This window comes from Acanthochromis polyacanthus, chromosome 15 (genome assembly GCF_021347895.1).
Source record: "Acanthochromis polyacanthus isolate Apoly-LR-REF ecotype Palm Island chromosome 15, KAUST_Apoly_ChrSc, whole genome shotgun sequence".
Classification (NCBI taxonomy): Eukaryota; Metazoa; Chordata; class Actinopteri; family Pomacentridae; genus Acanthochromis; species Acanthochromis polyacanthus.
In genome coordinates, this window is record NC_067127.1 from 10052710 (window position 1) to 10074058 (window position 21349).

The window sequence follows — 21349 nt, forward strand, 5'->3', positions numbered from 1 at the left end:
GATTAAAAAAAAGAGTTTATTAGTAGCTAATATTACTATGTCGTCACAGATGATGTCCACAGATTAATTATTTAAAGCTCAGTCGCCAGAGATTTACGTCAAATAGCTGCTGGATTATGCTATACTTTGAATTCAAATGTCTGGCAGGAGAGCATGGCTAGCTTTTTTTTTTTTTTTCATCAGCTTTCCCTCTCTTACAATCAAACATATTCAGGTACTTAAAGTTCACTGAGGATTATGTCTGGCCAACCAATGAAGTTTTCATATGGGCTTTTTGAGAGGATTACCCTGCAATATGAGCACAAGTGCAGGAGAACGAGAGAATCAAAGGGAGTGAGGACAGTTCGAGAAAGCAAGAGAAGTTCTATGAATCAGCGTTCATTGAGCAATGAGGGAGAAGAAAAAGCAAAAATAATCTGGGATCTCATAAGGACGGTTGTAGTACAGATTATTGTTTCTAACAGTCCCCAACTCCCAGCCAGCAAAAAGATACACATTATGTGATTTGTGCAGCTTGCATTGTATGAAGTCTCCTTGCAGAATGTAGTTAATGAATTGTCAATCTTCAATTAACTCATCATAATAAAACAAGTTTAGGATTTTTGTCAATAGTGGCAGATGTACCGGAAAACAAGATATTAAAAATGAGCTTGTATAACTGCATTGTATCTACATGATTTGAGAGAAGAACCCAGTAGGCTACTTACCGTCATAAAACATGTCATAAAACAATAACTACATTTTGAGAACTACAGAAATGCCAGTTTATAACCATATTAATGCTTACTGTAGCAATACAAACCTGGAACACATGTGCTTGCAATGCTTCCGATTAGCAAGGAATCATTTATCTCATCTTATTCCATCTCATTTTGAGCAATGCAGTTATTGTCCTATGAAGGATTAAAGTCTTTATTTTGAAGTATTACTATTTATTTATGATTGTCTGTTTTGTATAAATTCTACTTGCTAAACATGACCTGGACAAACCTGACAATTTAATTAAAATAAACTAAAAAAAAAGTTTGTTTAATTTACGGCTTGTCATGTCATTGACATCAACATGCTAACATGCTAACAACACAATGCTAATAGCATGTTTTATCTGATGCACTGAATGCTATCATCAGCGCATCAGCATTTTTCAAGTTAGCGCTGAAAAACAACTTGCAGCTGAGGCTAATGGTTATTTCTTGTGTTTTAAGCTTTTTAGGTTACTCTAAAAATGTCTCAAATAGTACTCTTTGATATGAAAATATAAATTTCTGTTACAAGATGTCAAATGACTCAAACAGATGTGTGCTACATTTGAAATCTCGGAAAAGCAATGAAATACAAAACAGAAAAATGCTGCAACTATGCCTTCTCCACATCTGATGTTATTTTCAAACATTTTTATGTGGACTGAAGAATCTCTTTTGCTTCTCAGTGAGGTTGGAATAAAAAAAACATTCTTCTCAACCTCAAGCGTGTAATATTATGAATTTCTCCACTGTTCTCTGTGGTGATTCCAACACCTCATGACAGACCTCAGGCCAGCCGGGCACAAAAAAAAACGATGTGAAACGTCAGTCTGCTGCCTCAGATGTGAAGCCGATTATATAACCCTGACACCACAAGACTGCAGGCGCACACACAAACACACACAGCCGCACACACGCTCCTGTCGAGCAGCCACAGGACAATCAATGGTAAAGCTGAACACAGCTGCTCTTCTAATCAATTCACTGAATCGGAGAAAACACACTATTTGCACACAGAGTGATGGACGCATGAAAGAAACAGGCATGTGGCCATACTGTGCTCACATTCAACCATAAGACAGCAACAACGCCCACCTAGCAAATGACAAATTAGAAAAACATATTTGGTTGAAGAAAGTATTTTTACAGGATTAGAGTCACAGTGTAATCTGGATTAAAGTGGGACTGTGCGTCACTGCTCTTTAGAAATCGCTGTTTTAGATAATTAAACCACACATTTCGACCAGTATAGAGTGGACAACGCTGTGATCACTTCACACTGTTCACACACAGGCTTACCACTATCATAGACATGAAAACACACATCTTGTCCACTAGCAGTGCTTATTTACCTTCCTGCTCTTTTAATCATGATCATTCTGTGGTGTTGAAAATGCTCTGCTGGTGGTGTTTTGGAGTCTGCCCTCACCATCACATTTTGCTCACTGAAACTTAATGTGGCTTAATGCATCTGTACAAGCCTCTTCTTTTGTCAATTATAAAACTCCCCAGTCAGCACGAGCCACAGATATGCTTTGATTAAATGACTGGATTTCAAAAATGGCGATGATGTTGCGTTGCGTCCACTCGGCTACATGGATTATCCTATCAATCTTTTTTTTTTTCTATTTTTACAATGCAATGTACAGTGGGTACGGAAAGTATTCAGACCCCTTGAAATTTTTCACTCTGTGTCATTGCAGCCATTTGCTAAAATCCAAAAAGTTCATTTTATTTCTCATTAATGTACACTCAGCACCCCATCTTGACAGAAAAAAAAAAGAAATGTAGAAATTTTTGCAAATTTATGAAAGAAAAACAGAAATATCACATGTGCTCAGTATTGAGTAGAAGAACTCTTTTCAGCTCGTACAGCCATGAGTATCCTTGGGAATGATGCAACAAGTTTTTCACACCTGGATTTGGGGATCCTCTGCCATTCTTCCTTGCAGATCCTCTCCAGTTCTTTCAGGTTGGATGGTAAACGTTGGTGGACAGCCATTCTGAAGTCTCTCAAGAGATGCTCAATTGGGTTTAGGTCAGGGCTCTGGCTGGGCCAGTCAAGAATGGTCACAGAGTTGTTCTGAAGCCACTCCTTTGTTATTTTAGCTGTGTGCTTAGGGTCATTGTCCTGTTGAAAGGTGAACCTTGGGCCCAGTCTGAGGTCCTGAGCACTCTGGAAGAAGGTTTCCTCCAGGATATCTCTGTACTTGGCCGCATTCATCTTTCCTTCAATTGCAACCAGTCTTCCTGTCCCTGCAGCTGAAAAACACCCCCACAACATGATGCTCCCACCACCATGTTTCACTGTAGGGATTGTATTGGGCAGGTGATGAGCAGTGCCTGGTTTTCTCCACACATACCGCTTAGAATTAACACCAAAAAGTTCAATCTTGGTCTCATCAGACCAGAGAATCTTATTTCTCATAGTCTGGGAGTCCTTCATGTGTTTTTTGGCAAACTCTATGCGGGCTTTCATGTGTCTTGCACTGAGGAGAGGCTTCCGTCGGGCCACTCTGTCATAAAGCCCCGACTGGTGGAGAGCCGCAGTGATAGTTGACTTTGTGGAACTTTCTCCTATCTCCCGACTGCATCTCTGGAGCTCAGCTACAGTGATCTTTGGGTTTTTCTTTACCTCTCTCACCAAGGCTCTTCTCCCACGATTGCTCAGTTTGGCTGGACGGCCAGGTCTAGGAAGAGTTGTGGTCGTCTCAAGCTTCTTCTATTTGAGGATTATGGAGGCCACTGGGCTCTTAGGAACCTTGAGTTCTGCAGAAATTATTTTGTAACCTTGGCCAGATCTGTGCGTTGCCACAATTCTGTCTCTGAGCTCCTTGGGCAGTTCCTTCGACCTCATGATTCTCATTTGCTCTGACATGCACTGTGAGCTGTAAGGTCTTATATAGACAGGTGTGTGCCTTTCCTAATCAAGTCCAATCAGTTTAATTAAACACAGCTGGACTCCAATAAAGAAGCACAACCATCTCGAGGAGGATCAGAAGAAATGGACAGCATGTGAGTTAAATATGAATGTCGCTGCAAAGGGTCTGAATACTTCTGACCATGTGATATTTCAGTTTTTCTTTTTTAATACATTTGCAAAAATTTCTACATTTTTAATTTTTTTTGTCAAGATGGGGTGCTGAGCGTACATTAATGAGAAATAAAATGAACTTTTTTGATTTTGGCAAATGGCTGCAATGACACAGAGAGTGAAAAATTTCAAGTGGTCTGAATACTTTCCGCACCCACTGTACATGCAAGACCAAGTGAAGGATGTATATTTAATGTGTTCTTGCTTTCTGTTTCCATCTGCACTGAGTCTTCATATGGCATGTTTATATAAACACATCTACTGACTGTTCAAAGGCCTCACTCCTAACGGATGGAATGTCTTCAATAAATACCACGTTAGCAATAGGCTGTCAGTTACATAGAACAGTTACACATTGACAAGAACTGCCCCAGCCTACCTGGATTCCCTGATCCAGGTCTACTCCCCTTCACGCCCACCTCGCACTGCATGTGAGAGACGCCTGGTGCTTCCAGCCCAGCACGGCTCGATATCTCTAGTCAGACTCTTCTCCTCTGTTGTTCCCAAATGGTGGAACAAACTACCAAACTCTGCATTCTGCTGAGTCCCTTTCTACTTTTAAGAGACAACTGAAGACTCAATTGTTCAGAGAACACCTAGGCACTTAATCTGACTCCACCTTAGGGGTAGAATAAGTCAGATGGTCCAAAACCCAGCACTTTTTTGGGGGGTTGGCAATTCTTCTGCAACTTGATGGCAACACCTTTGACCAATCACACTTGAAGCACTTTTTGCACTTACTACAGGTTTTTCCTTATGTCTGAATTCTTGCTTGTGTTGTACGTCGCTTTGGACAAAAGTGTCTGCTAAATGAAATTGTAGATTGTAGATTGTAGACATAGACTTTCCAACCTAAAATAACATTTCCCACTACCGTCAAGCAGGAAAGCAAACTATGTGAACTTTGATGGTCCTCGAATTTGTCCCCATTAGATGCCTGTCTCCTGTCTCTCTAAAGCAGCAGGTAATTCGATGCTATTTTAAGCACAACACTGCACTGTAATCCACAAAACGTTTCTGATGGCCTTTGTGGAATCTATGCGATGTCTGGTAATGATCTAAATGTCCATCAAGCAGCAAGACTAGGAGTCTACATTTGTGTGAGTGAAAAGCAAGTTTCAGTGTGCGGCTGCAACAAGCACAAATACTGATGCCGATGTTTGACAGGCACAATTTTACAATCTTAATTTGCCAATTGCTTTAATTTGCTTAATCAGCATTAAGTACAACTGAGGCAAGAGCATTAGTTTTTTCCATCTGTTTTTTCTTTGTCTCTTTCCATTTCCCTTTAGCAATAACAGGCAGTCTATAATTTCTTTCTGAACTTTTGATTACTTCCCTTCTGTCTTTTCTTCCTTTAACACCTCATGTATTCCTTCTCTTCAGCTCTTTTCAGGTTCTCTCTAAAAGTTCCCAAAACTAAGGGTACAAGCTGTTCCTCCTTATTCACATTTTGCAATTTATTTACTTTAACCTGATATGAAATCAGAATGAATATTTTTTGCCAGTGTTTCGCCACTGAGGTTCTGCTGTATTTACTTAAGAAACAGATTTCAGAATGTCTCCTACCTCTGCAGCTGGAATGTAAACGGTGTGGACTTTGCAGTTTGTGAATGCTTGGTCCATCTCTAGTTCAAAACCATTAATTTACACATTTAAAACAGCAGAATACTGTAACCGTTCGGGTCCAGCAGGGTTATTTTTGGTGTTTATGCCGTGTGCATTTAGCTGCAGTGGCTTAGGATTTTGTATGGCTGCTAGAAATTAATACTTTGGCAACCGCTCAAGATTACATGGTGATCTTGAATCTCCTGAGCTACTTTCAAATCAGATCAGAGCAGAATCACTGGGAAAACAGCGAAAAATGTTGATCCCCTAAATAGTCAATCCAGTTATGAGGACAGTGCTGGACCCGAGAGGACACTGAACTAAAAACAAAAAAAATTCTGAGGAAAAAAAAAAAGGCGAGTGATAACACAACTAAACAAAATCTAGTAAGTGTATAAACTGAATGTGTTTGTTTATGTAACTTTTCCATATCTGCATGTGTGTTTATGTGTGTGTGTGTGTGTGTGTGTGCATCTCTTGGGAGAACCAGAAGCCAACGCAGAGTTCCGGCCTTGATGACTCTGCTTAAGCTTCACTATATTCACGGAGGGAAATAAATGTGATTATCGGAGCTGTTCTCCCGCTAATGTGACGTAACTTTTCATCTAAAAATAAAACAGAAAAATGTTGAGCCCCTTTTTGGTTAGATTCCTAACATTTATTAGCCGGATTTAGCTTGTCTACGTCAGATAAAGCTCTGGAGGGGAAAACAGCAGTCTGCATTTCTGTGATTTGTTTCAACGACTCTGAAATGAGCAGCGCGTTTGGTGGTTTTAAAGCTAGATTCACTGCATTTAACTCGGGACTACTGAGTCAGTTTAGTCACTGTATGTCTGACAAGCAGCGTGTACACCGCTGCACTTGTCAAAACATGCACAGGACGGCTTCCAGAAACACATTTGTGCTCTGTCTACACACTTATGTGCTATTGCTGAAACGGAATTCAACTAGGATTTTTAGACATATTTATAGTACAGACTAAAAGAGACATTTAGTATCAGTCCTGAAATCTGCATGCAACACCCACATACAGATACTAATTATGGGCATACCATCCTCCCTGCACTTTATTTGGCATTAAAAAGTACTTTTATTTATATAGAGCGATATCCTAAAGCAGATCTTTACCATTTTATAGCAACACAACACCTGCATTGTTGCCTAGACCTCTGAGAAATAACTCAGATAACCTACTGATTTTACATGATTTCAACGTTCACATTTGCTGCCCCGTCAAACTCATGCTTTCTGTGTTTTTATGCCTCACAGATTCTTTTAATCTCGTTCAAACAGTTTCCATTCCTTCACATTAGAAAGGTCACACGCTAGGCCTCGTATTATCATCTGGTTTCCAGCTGGGATATTATTAATGTGTTGGTCTCTCACCATTTTTGGCTATGTCTGAGTCACAGTTTTTCATGTATGTTTTGTAGGGCAGGTAAATCTTTTGAATTTATAATAGTGTACTTTCTTGGCCAGGTAAGGTGAAGCCAGTCAGGTACATCCAAATCATAAATAACACTGTAGGGTAGCAAATTTAATAGTTACTTATTTAGCAGCTTATTTCTCAATTGGAAAACACTTTGGCTCAACAGCTGTTCTTTGAAATGTGCTGTTTAATCCTGTAAGACCCAAATATAGATTAAAAAAGACCAATAAATAAAAACAAAAAAATATATATAGAAAAAAATTTGCAAAAAATAAATTTTAAAAATGATATATAGAAAAATTGAGCAAAAAAACTAAAAAATATAAATATTGATAATATATAAACCCAAATATAGATGAAAATGAGCAAAACACACACGCACATATATAGAATAAATATAGAAACAATGAGTAAAAGTAATATAAATAACATATTATTTTAAAAAATAAAACTGATGTTGTATTTCTGCGACAGTGGGTTTTACAGGGTTAAATACTAGTGTAATATGCAGCATTACATGCTCAAAAACTGACCAAATTTAGTGATCATGCTGTCGAGTTTGAGAATATTTCAGTCTGTCACAGTGACAAAACAAATGATCCTAAAGGCTGCTTAGAATGAGTGTGTGCTGTGCAGTAGTGAGGATTTGGGACACGGCTATTGATTTCCTGTTAAACACCACTCACACTCTGGGGAAAGCCTCTGATAAAAACACATCAGCCATTAGATTTCAGTAAAATATGAAGTGTCACAGACATTGAACACTTTTTCATCTTTTTCTAATCCGACAGCATTTCTTCAACTTTTAAACTTTTTGTATGGCTATTTCACAATTAAAATGAACCTTAGACTCAGGGGCCTCAACTCAGCCTGTAGCTGGATCATCAGCTGAACAACTTGGGCTGATAAATGAAGCCTTTTTAAAAGATACAGAGTACTGAAAGTGAAATGTGGATAATATAATAATGTGAATTATGTTTAAAAAAATAGAAGAAAATAAGCAAATTGGTTTGAAAATCATTAAAGAGACCTATAATGGTTATTCAGTGAAAATGTATTGGGATATGAGGACATCTACTGGCTGAATATAAAACAGGAAGAGCAAATTAAAAGGGAAATCTTTTGATTGGCTCTCTGACATGGTTGAAAATTGAGATGTCAACAGACATGTCTCAGTTTAATGAATTAGTAAAAATGTTTCCTTAACAAGAAGGCTAATTTCCTCCTTCATCCTGATTATATTCGGAAATATCAGTCATTATCAAATTATGTTGACCAGCAGGGAATCAGCAGGAAATCTAGTCAGACATGGAGTAAAATATTTAGGGGTTTGGGTAGAGCTAAGATCTCAGGTGTCTGCGGACCAATTTATTCTTCCTCCACTAGATGTCCATACTGCTCTGTCTCATGTTTCACATCTGAACATATCAACAGCCAACTGCAGAAGGTGAGAAGCAATTTAGTGCCTTTAACCTAGCTGTATTTATTCTAAAAACAAACAGACAAGACAAAACAGAAACCACCTACTATGGACTGAGATAAGTGAAACAATTTCCAGTTGAATTCTGCTCTTTAAAGGTTGTTAAAGCTAAATGCAATTTTAACCAAAATCGATAACTTAAAAAATATATAATATATCATATAGAAGAAACTAGTAGTCATCTGATTTTAAATGGAATTATTGATCTGTTTTCATTAGCAGCTTATTCTCCGAGACTGACAACTGCTGAAGCTGAGCTTAGCCGGTAGGTGGCAGCGTCCAGCTATATTTAAATCCCAATTTCCTCTTCTCATGCAGGTTTAAAGAGGAATGACTGTGATCTCTTGGAAGTTTTCCTGACATACAATCTGTAACAGTAGTTATTAGCAGGTCTGGATAAGGAAACGATATGCATTTAGTGTTTGAATTTAAACATTTTTTTAATGTAGAAAGAATAAATTTAGTGCAGAAGAACAGATTCTGTAAGAGAAACAACAGAACGTCGGTGCTGATGGTAAAGAATACAGATGACAAGAAATAATTATTTTGTAATTAAATTCTTGTTTTGTCTCTCAGATGTTTCAGAAACAGAGAACTGAGTGGCAGCAACTAAAAAAACATCTATTTATCACACAAACACTGAGGTGAGAGCTACTGGATCTTTCCCTCACTTAAGCCACACATCTCGGTTCCCTGCTGTGCGAAAACAAACATTTATTTTAAGGGGAAGAAATGGAAAAATGTAATTACTAAATTTAAATCTTTTCGGTGACGTCTCCTGTGGAGCTGTCCGCTGGAGTATGGTGCTGAAACAAAACAGTTTCTGTCTTTAAAAACACACACACACACACACACTAAAAACAACAAAAAACAAACAAACAAAAAACACCCAAATCTTGAGTAGCAGTGATGCTGTTGACCTCAAGTATAATTCCTAACTGTAGATTGAATCCACAAAAACAAAAAACAAATGCGTAAAAGTGCGCGTTATTATAAGCGCTTTAAGGATTTTTGTAAATCGATTAAAACTGGGAAAAGCCCAGTTGTCATTTAAAACATGGAAGGTTAATTAAATGTAACATACACTGACTGAACCAAGCATCTTCGGCTCTGCTTTGACGCAACTGGCTGGACAGCAGTGTGCACTCGGGATTTTGTGTTTAATTAGCATAAAAGATCTGCTGGAGAGCAGCAGGACTGTGCGTCACAGCCATCAGCGAGGATGGGAGGGGGGAAAGGGGGGATACCTATGGGAGTCAACAAACTGCAGTGTGTATTCCTTCCACGGCCGACAAAAACCAGTCCGGCTGATGTGAAATGATGACTTAGCTCACAGCGTTACAGGTGACTGGAGACAGCTGGGAGAGTGTGAGAGCCGGAGGGGCGCAGCAGACCGACCTCAACGCAGCCAGCGCGCTGATGGAACCGGCACCGTGAGCTGTAGGTGAATCCCCCCTCAAAAAAACCTGTGAGCTCTGCCCGGGACCAGCACGTCACCTGAATGACGGGATATGAGACAATGAAGCAACTTGGGACCGCGGGGATAAAACGAGTCCAAGTCACGAGAGTGGAAAAGCGCGTGCGATGACGGACAGCGCAAGGGACAGAGAAGAGGTAAAGCAGAGGAAAGTTGTCTAGCTAATTAGGGCTCCCCGGTGGTGGATGAGAAAACAAAATAAAAAGACAGAGCAGATGTGCCAAGCGTGCGTAATTCTGTAAACAAACCGGTGGACACTGAAACTCTATTTTTTTAAGACAAGATTTGAACCAGAGAGGGAGGAAATCATGGAGCCGGAGGGGAGCACAGCGGGACAAGCCACTAATATGGCACAATCTGCCGCCTCCAAACTGTCCCAGATGGGCGAAAGAACTAAACAACTGGTAATCCAAGACCCAGAACGGCAGAAACGGATTATTCTCGTCATAGTCTGCACAGCACTTTTATTAGACAACATGCTTTACATGGTAATTGTGCCAATTATACCCGATTACCTTGAAGGGCTACAGAAATCAGCGGATCATGCCCAAGCCGCTGCAGCGCACAGTAACTCCACCAACAGCACCTTCCACAAAGTAGCCAAGGGGAACTTCGACCTACAGATCGGGGTTCTGTTCGCCTCTAAGGCCATCCTGCAGCTCCTGGTGAACCCGCTGAGTGGCACGTTTATAGACAGGGTCGGCTACGATATCCCACTTTTCATCGGACTCAATGTCATGTTTCTCTCCACTCTCATATTTGCCTTCGCTGACAACTACGCGACCCTGTTCCTGGCGCGCAGCATGCAGGGCCTCGGCTCGGCTTTCGCGGACACGTCGGGGATCGCTCTGATCGCAGACAAGTACACGGAGGAGACGGAGAGGAGCAAAGCGCTGGGTATAGCCTTGGCTTTCATCTCTTTTGGGAGCCTTGTGGCGCCCCCATTTGGAGGGGTCCTCTACGAGTTCGCAGGGAAGCGGGTGCCCTTCCTGATCCTGGCCTGCATCTGTCTCGCTGATGGCGTGCTCTGCCTGACTGTGCTGAAGCCCTTTTCCAACCGAGAGAGAGAAAACATGCCAGTGGGTACCCCCATATACAAATTGATGATTGATCCTTACATAGCTGTGGTGGCTGGTGCTCTCACCATCTGTAACATCCCTCTTGCTTTCCTTGAGCCCACCATCGCCAACTGGATGGAGGAGACCATGCATTCCAGCCAGTGGGAGATCGGCATGACATGGTTCCCTGCGTTCTTCCCTCATGTCCTGGGCGTCTATCTCACTGTCAAATTAGCAGCCAAGTACCCTCATCTCCAGTGGTTCTACGGGGCTATAGGTATGGTGTTTATAGGTGCGAGCTCCTGCACGGTGCCAGCCTGTAAAAACTTTGGCCAGCTCATGATCCCACTGTGTGGCATCTGTTTTGGCATCGCCTTCGTGGACACGGCGCTCCTGCCGACACTGGGTTTCCTGGTGGACGTGCGCCATGTGTCAGTGTATGGCAGCGTGTACGCCATCGCAGACATCTCCTACTGTGTGGCCTATGCCCTGGGGCCCGTGGTGGCCGGACAGATAGTGCACGATCTGGGCTTCGTTCAGCTCAACTTGGGCATGGGGCTCGCCAACGTGCTTTACGCACCGGCGCTCCTGCTGCTGAAGAACGTGACTCAGATGAAACCCTCTTTCTCTGAGCGAAATATGCTCCTAGAGGACGGCCCAACGGGGCTGTATGACACGATTAAGATGGAGCAAAGAGAGAAGAAGAAAAAGGGTTTGTGTACGACGATTGACGAGAATGGCATTGAGACCTTTGCTCAGCGCTCGTTCTCAGAGGAGGAATCCTCAGGAGGAGAGTATGCGTAAAAGTCCTTTAACTGAGTGTTAAACGATCAAAGTGCCCATTTAGACTTGTGTGTAGCCAGTTTGATTCAATCAAATGCATAACACGATTAGGACTGTGTAACAACATCAATTATTTACCGCTTCTGGTGACAATTCCTCTGGGTTTTTGTCAAATCAAGTAGCTTCACGCTTTTTTTGGCGCTCGCGTTTCTTCATTTTAAAAGTGAGAGTATTGTGAACGATTTGCTGAGATAAATGTCTATTAGCAGTATTTATCAGAAACGGACTCATATCGTATTCAGGGAATTACGTGTAAATGTACTTTAACAAAAGAGCAAATGTAATGTATGCGTCTTTCAGTGTGATCTGTATTTCTTTTGCTGCTAAACTCAATATGCAATATTGTGTGTCACACGACAGTTTTAGAAAGGTGGAAAGTAACTGAAATCTGCGTCTTGTTGTTTGTTTATTTTGGATGATGTACTTCTGGAATGCATAGCCTCAATGTATGATCTGCTACTGTACATACATGTATATTCATGTACATAATTAAATGAATATTACGTGAATGATACTGCTTATTGAAATAAGTTATTTAGACAATAAATGAAATTATTTATTGTGGTTGATGGCAATTCTATTTTTGTCTACAGGTGAAAAAGAATTGTAACAAAATTATCATGATTATATGCTGGTATATTAAACTATGGTTGCAATTATAATGTGAGGATTTATCATTTCAAACATATTTATTAGGGGGAAAAACGAATTCGAAGTTTGTTAAGGCCTACGTTAATGTTGTTTTGTGATCATTATTCATAATAAAAATATGGAAGTATTGTAACAGTGAAAGTAACTTCTCCGATTTCAAAAATAAATTTGGAGCAAAATGCAAAAATAATCTTCATGCGGAATCCTGCAGTAGATATTGTGTGTAAAATAAAGAATCTGACAAAGCATCGTCGCTTGTCAAAAATGCAAATCATTGCATATAATGGTAAATACGCAGAGCTCCAATTAGATCAGTCAGACGCAGTGAGATGGAAGAAATGTATGCGCGTAAATTTCTCCACGAAAACTGTTGCAAATTCAAAACGCCAAAGACAGAAATCCGTGTTTAAAATGCATCCAAATTGTTCTCTTGCACAGTGTATGAGCATCTGAGGCGTTCAGCCGGAGTCTAAATAAGGTGGGCTGAAGATGTGAAGTGCCAAATAAACTTCTCGGCGAATAGCAGGACTTCTGGGAGGAGCCTGGCAGCCAGGAGACTGAGGTACCATCTCAGCATCGCTCTTGAGCCAGCGAGGGAGTTGTGCTCATGTCATACAGGGAAAGATGCTCAAAGTGATGAAGGATCGAAGTGATGACATTTTGAAGAATTTCTTCCAGAAATGGATTCAAGTAAAGATGGGCCAACCTGAACTTATTGTTTGAGCTGCAGACGAGAGTTTTTTTTTCTCTGACTGGTGAGTAAAACGATTCATTTTCATATGATGGATTATTTCTGTTTGTTATCTTTATTTATATTAGTTATGTGAGCATGTTCACATCTAATACGCAGGTTGCATGGAAATCTAACAAAGTGTGCATTCTTGTATTCCCTTTTCTTTGATCAGCTTTTTCTCTGAACATCTCTATAATAATGTGCATTCACTTAGACTGTCACTGACATTTATTTCAAGGCACCTTCACTTACTGTGCTCACCATACTGACATGATATAATTTGTATTTGTGGACACAGACTGTGCTTCATGAATCAACCTGCCTGACTGCTCCTCTGCGCTGCCAACATGCCAGTTCTGGACCGAGAGCCCTCCAAAGACTCAGGAGATGTAAATATCTTATATCAGACTTATAAGAAGATAAGGCTTGTCAAATCAAATAAAGACAAAGAAATAAAATTAAGATCAATGTGATGTTTAAATAATTAAGTAGGCATGTTTGAATGAGATTTAGTTGGCATTTTGATATTTTAAATCAAGTGAGAAATTGTGCATTTTGTTTATTGTTGTTCGCACTTAGTATGAAGTATGACTTTCAGCCTATTTTAGATATGTTCTTGATAAAACGATTCAATGTATATGTGATCAGATTCAGAAGTTTTTCATAGCAATGTGCAAACACAAATGAGATAAGAGCTTAAAGTTTTTCATTCCTACACTGTCCAGGGTCTGCCGAAGCTGCCGCTCCCCTCCCTTAAAGACACACTGGAGATGTACCTGAGATGCATGAAGCACCTGCTCACAGAGGAGCAGTTTGACAAGACCCAAAATGTAGTGAAGCAGTTTGGAGCCCCTGGAGGGGTGGGGGAGCTACTACAGAGCAAACTCATGGAGAGGAGGGAGAACAAGGCAAACTGGGTAAATAAGAATTTTTTAAAAACGTATAGAGGGCACAAAATTCACATTTATGTATTTTAGTGCTCAGACAAACTGCAAAATAAATAGCATACGTGTAGTTTTATCAACGCAACTGTAAAGCTTAAGTTTTACTTGATTTGAACTGACTTTTAGAGACATTAATGTTGTCAACAAACCTGGAAAACATTTACAAACTTATACCTATGCAGAGCTATTGGTCATTTGCTATTAGACTGTGCCCTTGAGTAAATTCCACTGCTATCTGCCGCAGGTGTACAACTACTGGCTGAATGACATGTACCTGAACAACCGACTGGCTCTGCCCGTCAACTCCAGTCCTGCGATGGTCTTCCCAAAGCAGAACTTCAGGGCTCCTATCGACTCCTTGAGGTACGAGACTCTGCAAAGCCGAGACAAATGAGTCATGTGAGAAGCCCCACAGTGCGATGCAATAAGACCAAGCAGATAAATACACTGCCACGCAGGAGTGGAAGTGACCGTTTCTCTTCCTCCACAACAGACACAGAGAAAACTGGAATTGCAATGTACCGTAGAAAATCAGAAAGTTGTCATTTGTCAGGCGACTTTTGAGCAGTATGAAGACTGAGGAATGACAGTAAAGTGAATAAAGTACCAGCTCTGATTGATTACAGAGGATTGAACACTTCCTTGCTACACACTGACAGATAGGGTCATTACCCAGAACACCTTGAGGCTCAGAGGCCAGGCCAGGATACTGGTGGCAAGGTTAACAGACAATGAAAGATATGGTTTGGTTAACACGGTATTGATCTGGAACTGGCTCCTTAACCAGACGATTTACATAAAGCATTTAAGTGTGACACAGCCACACAATAAATCAAGAGTAAAGAGAGCAGCACTGAGGATGTGTGTGGTATTAAACAGAGCATTTGCTGTCTCCCTTAGGTTTGCTGCTCACTTAATTTCTGGAGTTTTGGAGTACAAGACTCTACTTGATGCGTAAGTAGAGCACGAGCCGAGCACAAACAGAATTATCTGATCCCGTGGTGTAAATAAACAGGCCTGATAAAGCTGTGTGTGTCCGAGTGTAGCCGTGCCCTGCCGGTGGACTATGCCCGAGGCCAGTTGGCTGGAACCCCCCTGTGCATGGAGCAGTACTATCGCCTCTTCACTTCCTATCGACTACCAGGGCCCGAGAGTGACACGCTAGTGGCCCAGGAGAGCAGCGTGATGCCAGAACCTGAACACATCATTGTGGCATGTAAAAACCAGGTCAGACAGGAAAAAACACAAATCGCTTCAAAACGAATACACTAGTTTGACAAAAAGAAGAAGAAAAAGAACAGCCCAAGATCCAGAGTCCACAGTCTTCATCTGTGGATGGAGTTGTCACAGAAATGGATCAGTTGGCAGTCAGCTAAAATCTTAGGCTTGCAGGTTAAATATGAAACATCATTCTTGACTTTAATGAAAACAATCCAACTCAAGCACACTTTCTTTTTCCGGGGATTTTAACTGTATCTCACAGTTTTTGTCACAAGGTCTAGAATTGTAAAATTTAAGAAAAAGCTTGATTTTTTTAAGTTATTGAGGGAGGAAAGTCCTTTAGATTGAATGAAGGAAATTCGCACAGATCCCCTCTCAATCAAATCAAATCAAACTTTATTTATAAAGCACTTTTCATACAAAAAAAGCAGCTCAAAGTGCAATGGAAACAGAGCAAATAAAAAATATTTAAACGGGTAAAACAATTAAGATACTCATCATGTCCTTTGATAGGAGATAATGGATCAGCATTACTAGAGATGTAAGTTTGAAATTCACTAAATGTAAGATCAAGAAACTCAACTTCTGATCTATCTAAACTCCATCCACCTCATGGCCATCATTCATAAAGATAATACTACTACTGTCATCATCAAATTAACTGCTGGGTTTTGGAAATGGTGCAACATTTCTACACTCATGTCTGATGCAGCAGAAAACAAGAGCAGTTAGATACAAGGGTTAAAGAAATCCAAAGGTTAGCTAGCTATATTTGGAATGGAAAACAAAGTCAAACACAGATTTTTTGTTGAAACTGGCTGTTGTAAACATCCATTGTGATACTCCGACTCACCTTGTTCAACTTTGATCTGTGGTAACTTCCAGAGCTGTGCACAGCTTTCCTCTGTAATGAGAAAATAAGAGAAAATAAAGTGGTTTAGACAGGCAGGCCACAGTGTTGGCTTGTTAACAGCCTCTCTTTCAGTCCAATCATTTGTCTTTGTTGCCCCCACTAAACTTTCTTTCAGCAATCTCATAACTACTTGTGAGTTAGGCGAAATTATAACCAAGAGCATTGTTTGGTAGTGCTTCGAAAATTAAGATCCAAGTTTTAATTGCTCAGAATTACTCTTTAAATGTCTATTTCAAGTGTTTCCATACATCCAACAAGGTCTACAGCACTGTGCAAAAAAATGTAAGTACTGTAAAGTGAGGATTTATTAAGTCATTAACTTCATATAAAATGCAGAAAATAGAAAATAAAACTTGAAAATTTTTTCAAAGCACAGAGCTGGTTGGTTTGTCCACAAAATTGCCACAGTTCACCTGCTGGATTTAGCCTTTTAGTTGTTTCTGTCTCTTCATGTAATCACAGATTGATTACGATTTTGAGATCAAGGCTCTGTGGGAGTCTTTATGACCCTCGCTGTATATCTGGGATATGTTTTCTTCCTGATGGTACTGCATGATGGATAAGAATCCAAACATTCAAAATGCTTTAAAATTCTCCAGAGCAGCGCATGTGTCCAGAGGGACCAGTGCACTGAAAACACTTTGTGTCCTTTCTGAACCTCTGTCCAGTTCTTTGTGATGGACGTGGTGATCAACTTCCGGCGTCTGAATGAAAGAGACCTGCTGACTCAGCTGGAGAAAATCGTCAAGATGGCCGAGAGCGAAGAAGAACGGCTCCCACCTATAGGCCTCCTTACGTCAGATGGACGGACAGAGTGGGCAGAGTCTCGTAGTGTGCTAATGAGAGGTAAATACTCTTTTCTTAGTAAAACAGCTCCAACTCAGTCTGTCCCACCTTGATGACTTTTATCTCCTATAGAGTCGACCAACAGAGACTCCCTGGACATGATTGAGCGTTGTCTCTGTCTGGTCTGTCTGGATGATTCCAGCGGTCCTGAGCTCAGCGACACCACACGTGCCATGCTGATGCTGCACGGAGGCGGAGTGGCCAAGAATGGTGGCAACCGCTGGTACGACAAACCAATGCAGGTTAGTCAACACAGCTGGGAAGTAATGTGTGACACCTTAACGCTCTGCAGGCTGTGTGCTTAGAGCCCTGCATTATATTTGATATTAGTTATTGAGGAAAAGGAGACTTAAGTAAGGATGAAATTAATGTAGATTAATGATTTATAAATTCACCTTCCTACTTTAATAATAAAGAAAGTCACACGACTGAGATAATTTATTTACATTTCTCTGAGCACAGTGGATATATTTAGCCAATCCCTGAAATTTACATTTAAAGAAATTCAAACAGGGAGCCAGCATTCCTAATAGACTTCAATCCTTCAGCTTGCAAAGTGCCATTAGTATGTACTTTGATTAGAAATTAAAGATTACTTAATCAAATCACCATTCATATTTACTACATAGAGTCAGTGGTTCTTTTTTTGGTGTTTTCTTCACTGTGGGGTTTTATGTGTGGATCAAATGTATATGAGGGAACATATATTTGTAGAAGAAGACTCCAGAAGTACAGCGTTGCAAATAAGTTGAATCTTAAATTATGCAATATTGCAATTCAGCTCCAGAAAACCTGATAAATTTCATTTGTGTGTCAGTTTGTCATAGGAGCTGATGGCTGCTGTGGAGTGGTGTGTGAACACTCGCCATTCGAGGGAATTGTCCTTGTGCAGTGCACTGAGTATCTCCTAAAATATATGTGAGAAAGAGAGTAATAAATGATCAATATATGATTGATGTTTGTTGGTTTACTGAGCAATGAAAATGTAAAATGGCCTTGTACTCCCATCAGGATTGGGAGCCCATCAAAGCTGGTCAGGGCTGCAAGTGTGAGTGAGCTGCCTGCACCACGCAGACTCCGCTGGAAATGTACTCCAGAGGTTCACAAACTCCTCACGTCATCTGCTGATAAACTCCGGAGGTTTGGGTCTACTTTGCGTTCTCAGCAATCACAGAAAGTAACTGATGGTTTCAGCTGATGGCGAAATTTTTTTCTTCCGTGCTCAGGCTGGTGAGAAATCTGGACATGAACGTCCACAAGTTCTACGATTATGGGAAAGAGTTCATCAAGAAGCAGAAAATGAGCCCAGATGCCTACATCCAGGTTGCTCTTCAACTGGCCTTCTACCGGTAAAAAAAACCCAAACAAAACAAAAAGAAAGAAATCACAGGACTGCTTCTCATGTGTCCCACTAGCCCTGAACTCTGAGCTTCAAGATTTTCTCTTTGTGCTTTGCTGCAGGTGTCATGGCAGACTGGTGTCGACATATGAGAGTGCTTCTATACGTCGCTTTCAGGAAGGCAGAGTTGACAACATTCGCTCAGCCACACCCGAAGCTCTGGCCTTTGTCAAAGCAATGACTGATGGGAAACTCAGCACCGGTGTAAGATGTTTTAATGTGGATGCTACAGTCCTGCTGTCATTGCTGAATGAATGGTGCAGCAAAGTTTTAAAAAAAAATCATGATGAATGATGTAACAAGACAGTTTTCTGTGCTTTGCTATTCAATATTTCACTGCAGGCCGTGTTGATGCGCTCGAACGTGAAAAACTCTGCTCACTGTAAATAAAGGATTTAATCGCCTGGTATTGATTGTCAGACATTTGCTTCTGCAGGACACAGAGAAGATGGAGATGTTACGAGGTGCCATAAATGCGCAGACGAAGTATACTATTCTGGTAACTACTCTCTAAATCCAGGTTTCTATTAATTCTTTCTTTTTGATCAAAAATACCAAAACTTTGTGATTTTCAGGCTATTACAGGGATGGCTATAGACAATCACCTGCTTGGACTGCGTGAAATCGCACATGAAATGAAGATAGACAAGCCGGAAATATTTAAAGACGAAGCCTATCTCATCAGCAATCAGTTCATTCTCTCTACAAGTCAGGTATCCACACATGGTTTTAAAATGTGTTTTGAAGATGAAAGTATCCATATTACAAAACATGAGCTAATTTGATCAGAAAAAGTAAGAAGAAACTGTAAAAATAGATGTCAAAATATGTTTTGGTGTCATAGCCACACTTCTTAACAAGCTATTTATGGAACATTCTCCAAAAATGTTTAATATTATCTGTTTATTTCGATTATAATGTGCTTTTATATTTTGAACTACTGAATCCTAAAAAGCTAAGATCAGTTTGGTTCTGTTAGTACATTTTGCTAAAAAAAAAATACTGAAAATACTAACATTTAACACGATGGAATCAGAGAATTTTGGCTTTTTTTGTTAAAATATCACTCAAAATGATCAATCAATTTTGAAAATGCTCAATCATGCACCTCAGTCTTTCCATTCAGAGCAGCTTTTCACCACTGTAGTTAAACTGTCGGTAAGTACTAAAGCATTAATCTTCCCTCAGGTTCCGACTACTGTTGAGATGTTCTGCTGCTACGGACCTGTGGTTCCAAACGGATACGGCGCCTGCTACAACCCTCAGTCAGACCACATTATCTTCTCCGTGTCCAGCTTTCGCGAGAGCCCACAGACGTGTTCAGCAGAATTTGTAAAGTGCTTGGTGCAGGGACTCCTGGACATGAGAGATCTGTGCCGTAAATGCAACTCCGGCTCCAAACCAGACGAGCAGGGAAAGGCTCAGACACTGGATACGCACACACAAACGGAGACAGACTGGCAGAACAAAACACCTCAGAGACGATCTGACTCGACCAACAGTCAGCCAACAATCCCGCAGGTTCTGGTGAAGACGCCAGACCAGGCTAATGCGGAGGTCCAAACCCAGACTTCATCACAGGGAGAGGCACTGAAGAATGGGAGTAAATCATAAGAAGCTGATAGTGACTGTGTGATACTAAATGTGTTTTTGTGCTGCAATAATGTATTCCTCGAGTCATTCATAAAATATACAGTGTAACTGTGATACAAAATGTCATGTAAAGGACTATTGTTGTGTACTGTACTGATGATAATCTAATCAGTTTATTTTTGGAAAATATATAATGGTGTGCAGTTACTACAGAGGATGTTTTTCAGCTGTTCTCACAAAAAATATCTAAAATACAGCAGGAATTAAAATGTCTGTCACAGTGGCGGTCGTATGTAGAGAAGATTTGTGCTTTTGATCATTTTGCACAGAACTAAGCTCAATAAGTCAAAGGAAAGAGTAAATTTATTGCTAAGCAGCCATAGCTACAATTGAGGTTGGTAGAAAATGTTTAAATGGGAAAAAAATACACGCAAACACTTAATACTGTTTCTCATTTTCACGTTTGCATCATTTTTTAAAGCCTGTCAATCGGTTTGATGGAGCAAAAGCAGTCTGTGAGTCATGACAAATGCTTCGCTGTGTCCACCTGCAAGCCGCATGCTGCTATCTAATGATTTTATGAAGACTGTGATGCCGCAGTCTTCTATGCAATTTGTGTTGTCTAGTCTGTGTACCGTACCGACAATACATGTGGTGTTGCTAAACCATCTGCTCAGAAAAGTATCCTTTTCTAAAATCCCTCTTCAGTCTGTTCATATCGTCCTGTAGTCCACATACTGGGACTCGCACTGTGCTTTTGTGTACATAGTGAACAAAATGTAAGTGGTGCAAGACTTTAAAAGGATATAACTAGTTAAAGAATGTTAATTTGAGTAAAAAAAAAACTGTGTATTTGTAAATTTATGAGCAGAATATATCAAGTTATTTATTTTTGTATGATATAGCATAATGTTACAGGATGTAATTGTAAGTTTGAGACTTACTAACCAGAGGTGATCACTGTGTTTATGACTGTCAAAGTGTTGTATTTGTAAGATACTGTTGACTATTAAAGGATACAAATCTAAATCACATTGAGACTTAAAGTTTGCCGTTTGCAGAATAAATGCAGATTGCATGTTTGGGTGTTACATACATTTATGCACATAACAGGCACTGAAGTAATGGATTATGTCAGTAACTACTTTATAATTACAATTTCTGATGAGAAGATTAAGTATTATTGGGGACATGGTACTCCCAACACTATACTATTTCTATCAAAGTAGTCTTTTTCAGACCGAGTCATAGTCAAAGTAAAAAAGAAAAAAAAAAAAAAAGAAATTAGCATCTCTATTATCTGTGACAGGCAACCTA

General features: G+C 40.2%; 2 protein-coding genes across 2 annotated transcripts; both read left to right on the plus strand.

The window, feature by feature from the left end:
- Window positions 1-9598: 9598 nt before the first annotated feature.
- Window positions 9599-21066, plus strand: chata (choline O-acetyltransferase a). The gene is made up of 16 exons (XM_022212282.2): window positions 9599-9968; window positions 12822-13138; window positions 13415-13505; window positions 13842-14033; window positions 14305-14423; window positions 14961-15014; window positions 15107-15287; window positions 16863-17040; window positions 17113-17282; window positions 17858-17958; window positions 18052-18180; window positions 18267-18389; window positions 18502-18643; window positions 18876-18938; window positions 19015-19152; window positions 19628-21066. The coding sequence occupies exons 3-16, from the start codon at window positions 13464-13466 to the stop codon at window positions 20051-20053; spliced, it is 2058 nt and encodes a 685-aa protein (XP_022067974.2). The 5' UTR covers window positions 9599-9968; window positions 12822-13138; window positions 13415-13463; the 3' UTR covers window positions 20054-21066.
- Window positions 9962-12296, plus strand: slc18a3a (solute carrier family 18 member 3a). Its single transcript, XM_022212299.1, has one exon. It carries the CDS (start codon window positions 10140-10142, stop codon window positions 11691-11693), a length of 1554 nt encoding a protein of 517 aa, XP_022067991.1. The 5' UTR covers window positions 9962-10139; the 3' UTR covers window positions 11694-12296.
- Window positions 21067-21349: the final 283 nt, after the last annotated feature.

Bases quoted from the DNA above. Each gene is read 5' to 3' on its own strand.
- slc18a3a (XM_022212299.1), top strand. From the start codon at position 10,140: ATGGAGCCGGAGGGGAGCACAGCGGGACAAGCCACTAATATGGCACAA.
- chata (XM_022212282.2), top strand. From the start codon at position 13,464: ATGCCAGTTCTGGACCGAGAGCCCTCCAAAGACTCAGGAGAT. The intron at 17,041-17,112 runs GTAAATACTCTT...TATCTCCTATAG, and splicing joins TCGTAGTGTGCTAATGAGAG to AGTCGACCAACAGAGACTCC. The intron at 18,181-18,266 runs GTTTGGGTCTAC...TTCCGTGCTCAG, and splicing joins TCTGCTGATAAACTCCGGAG to GCTGGTGAGAAATCTGGACA.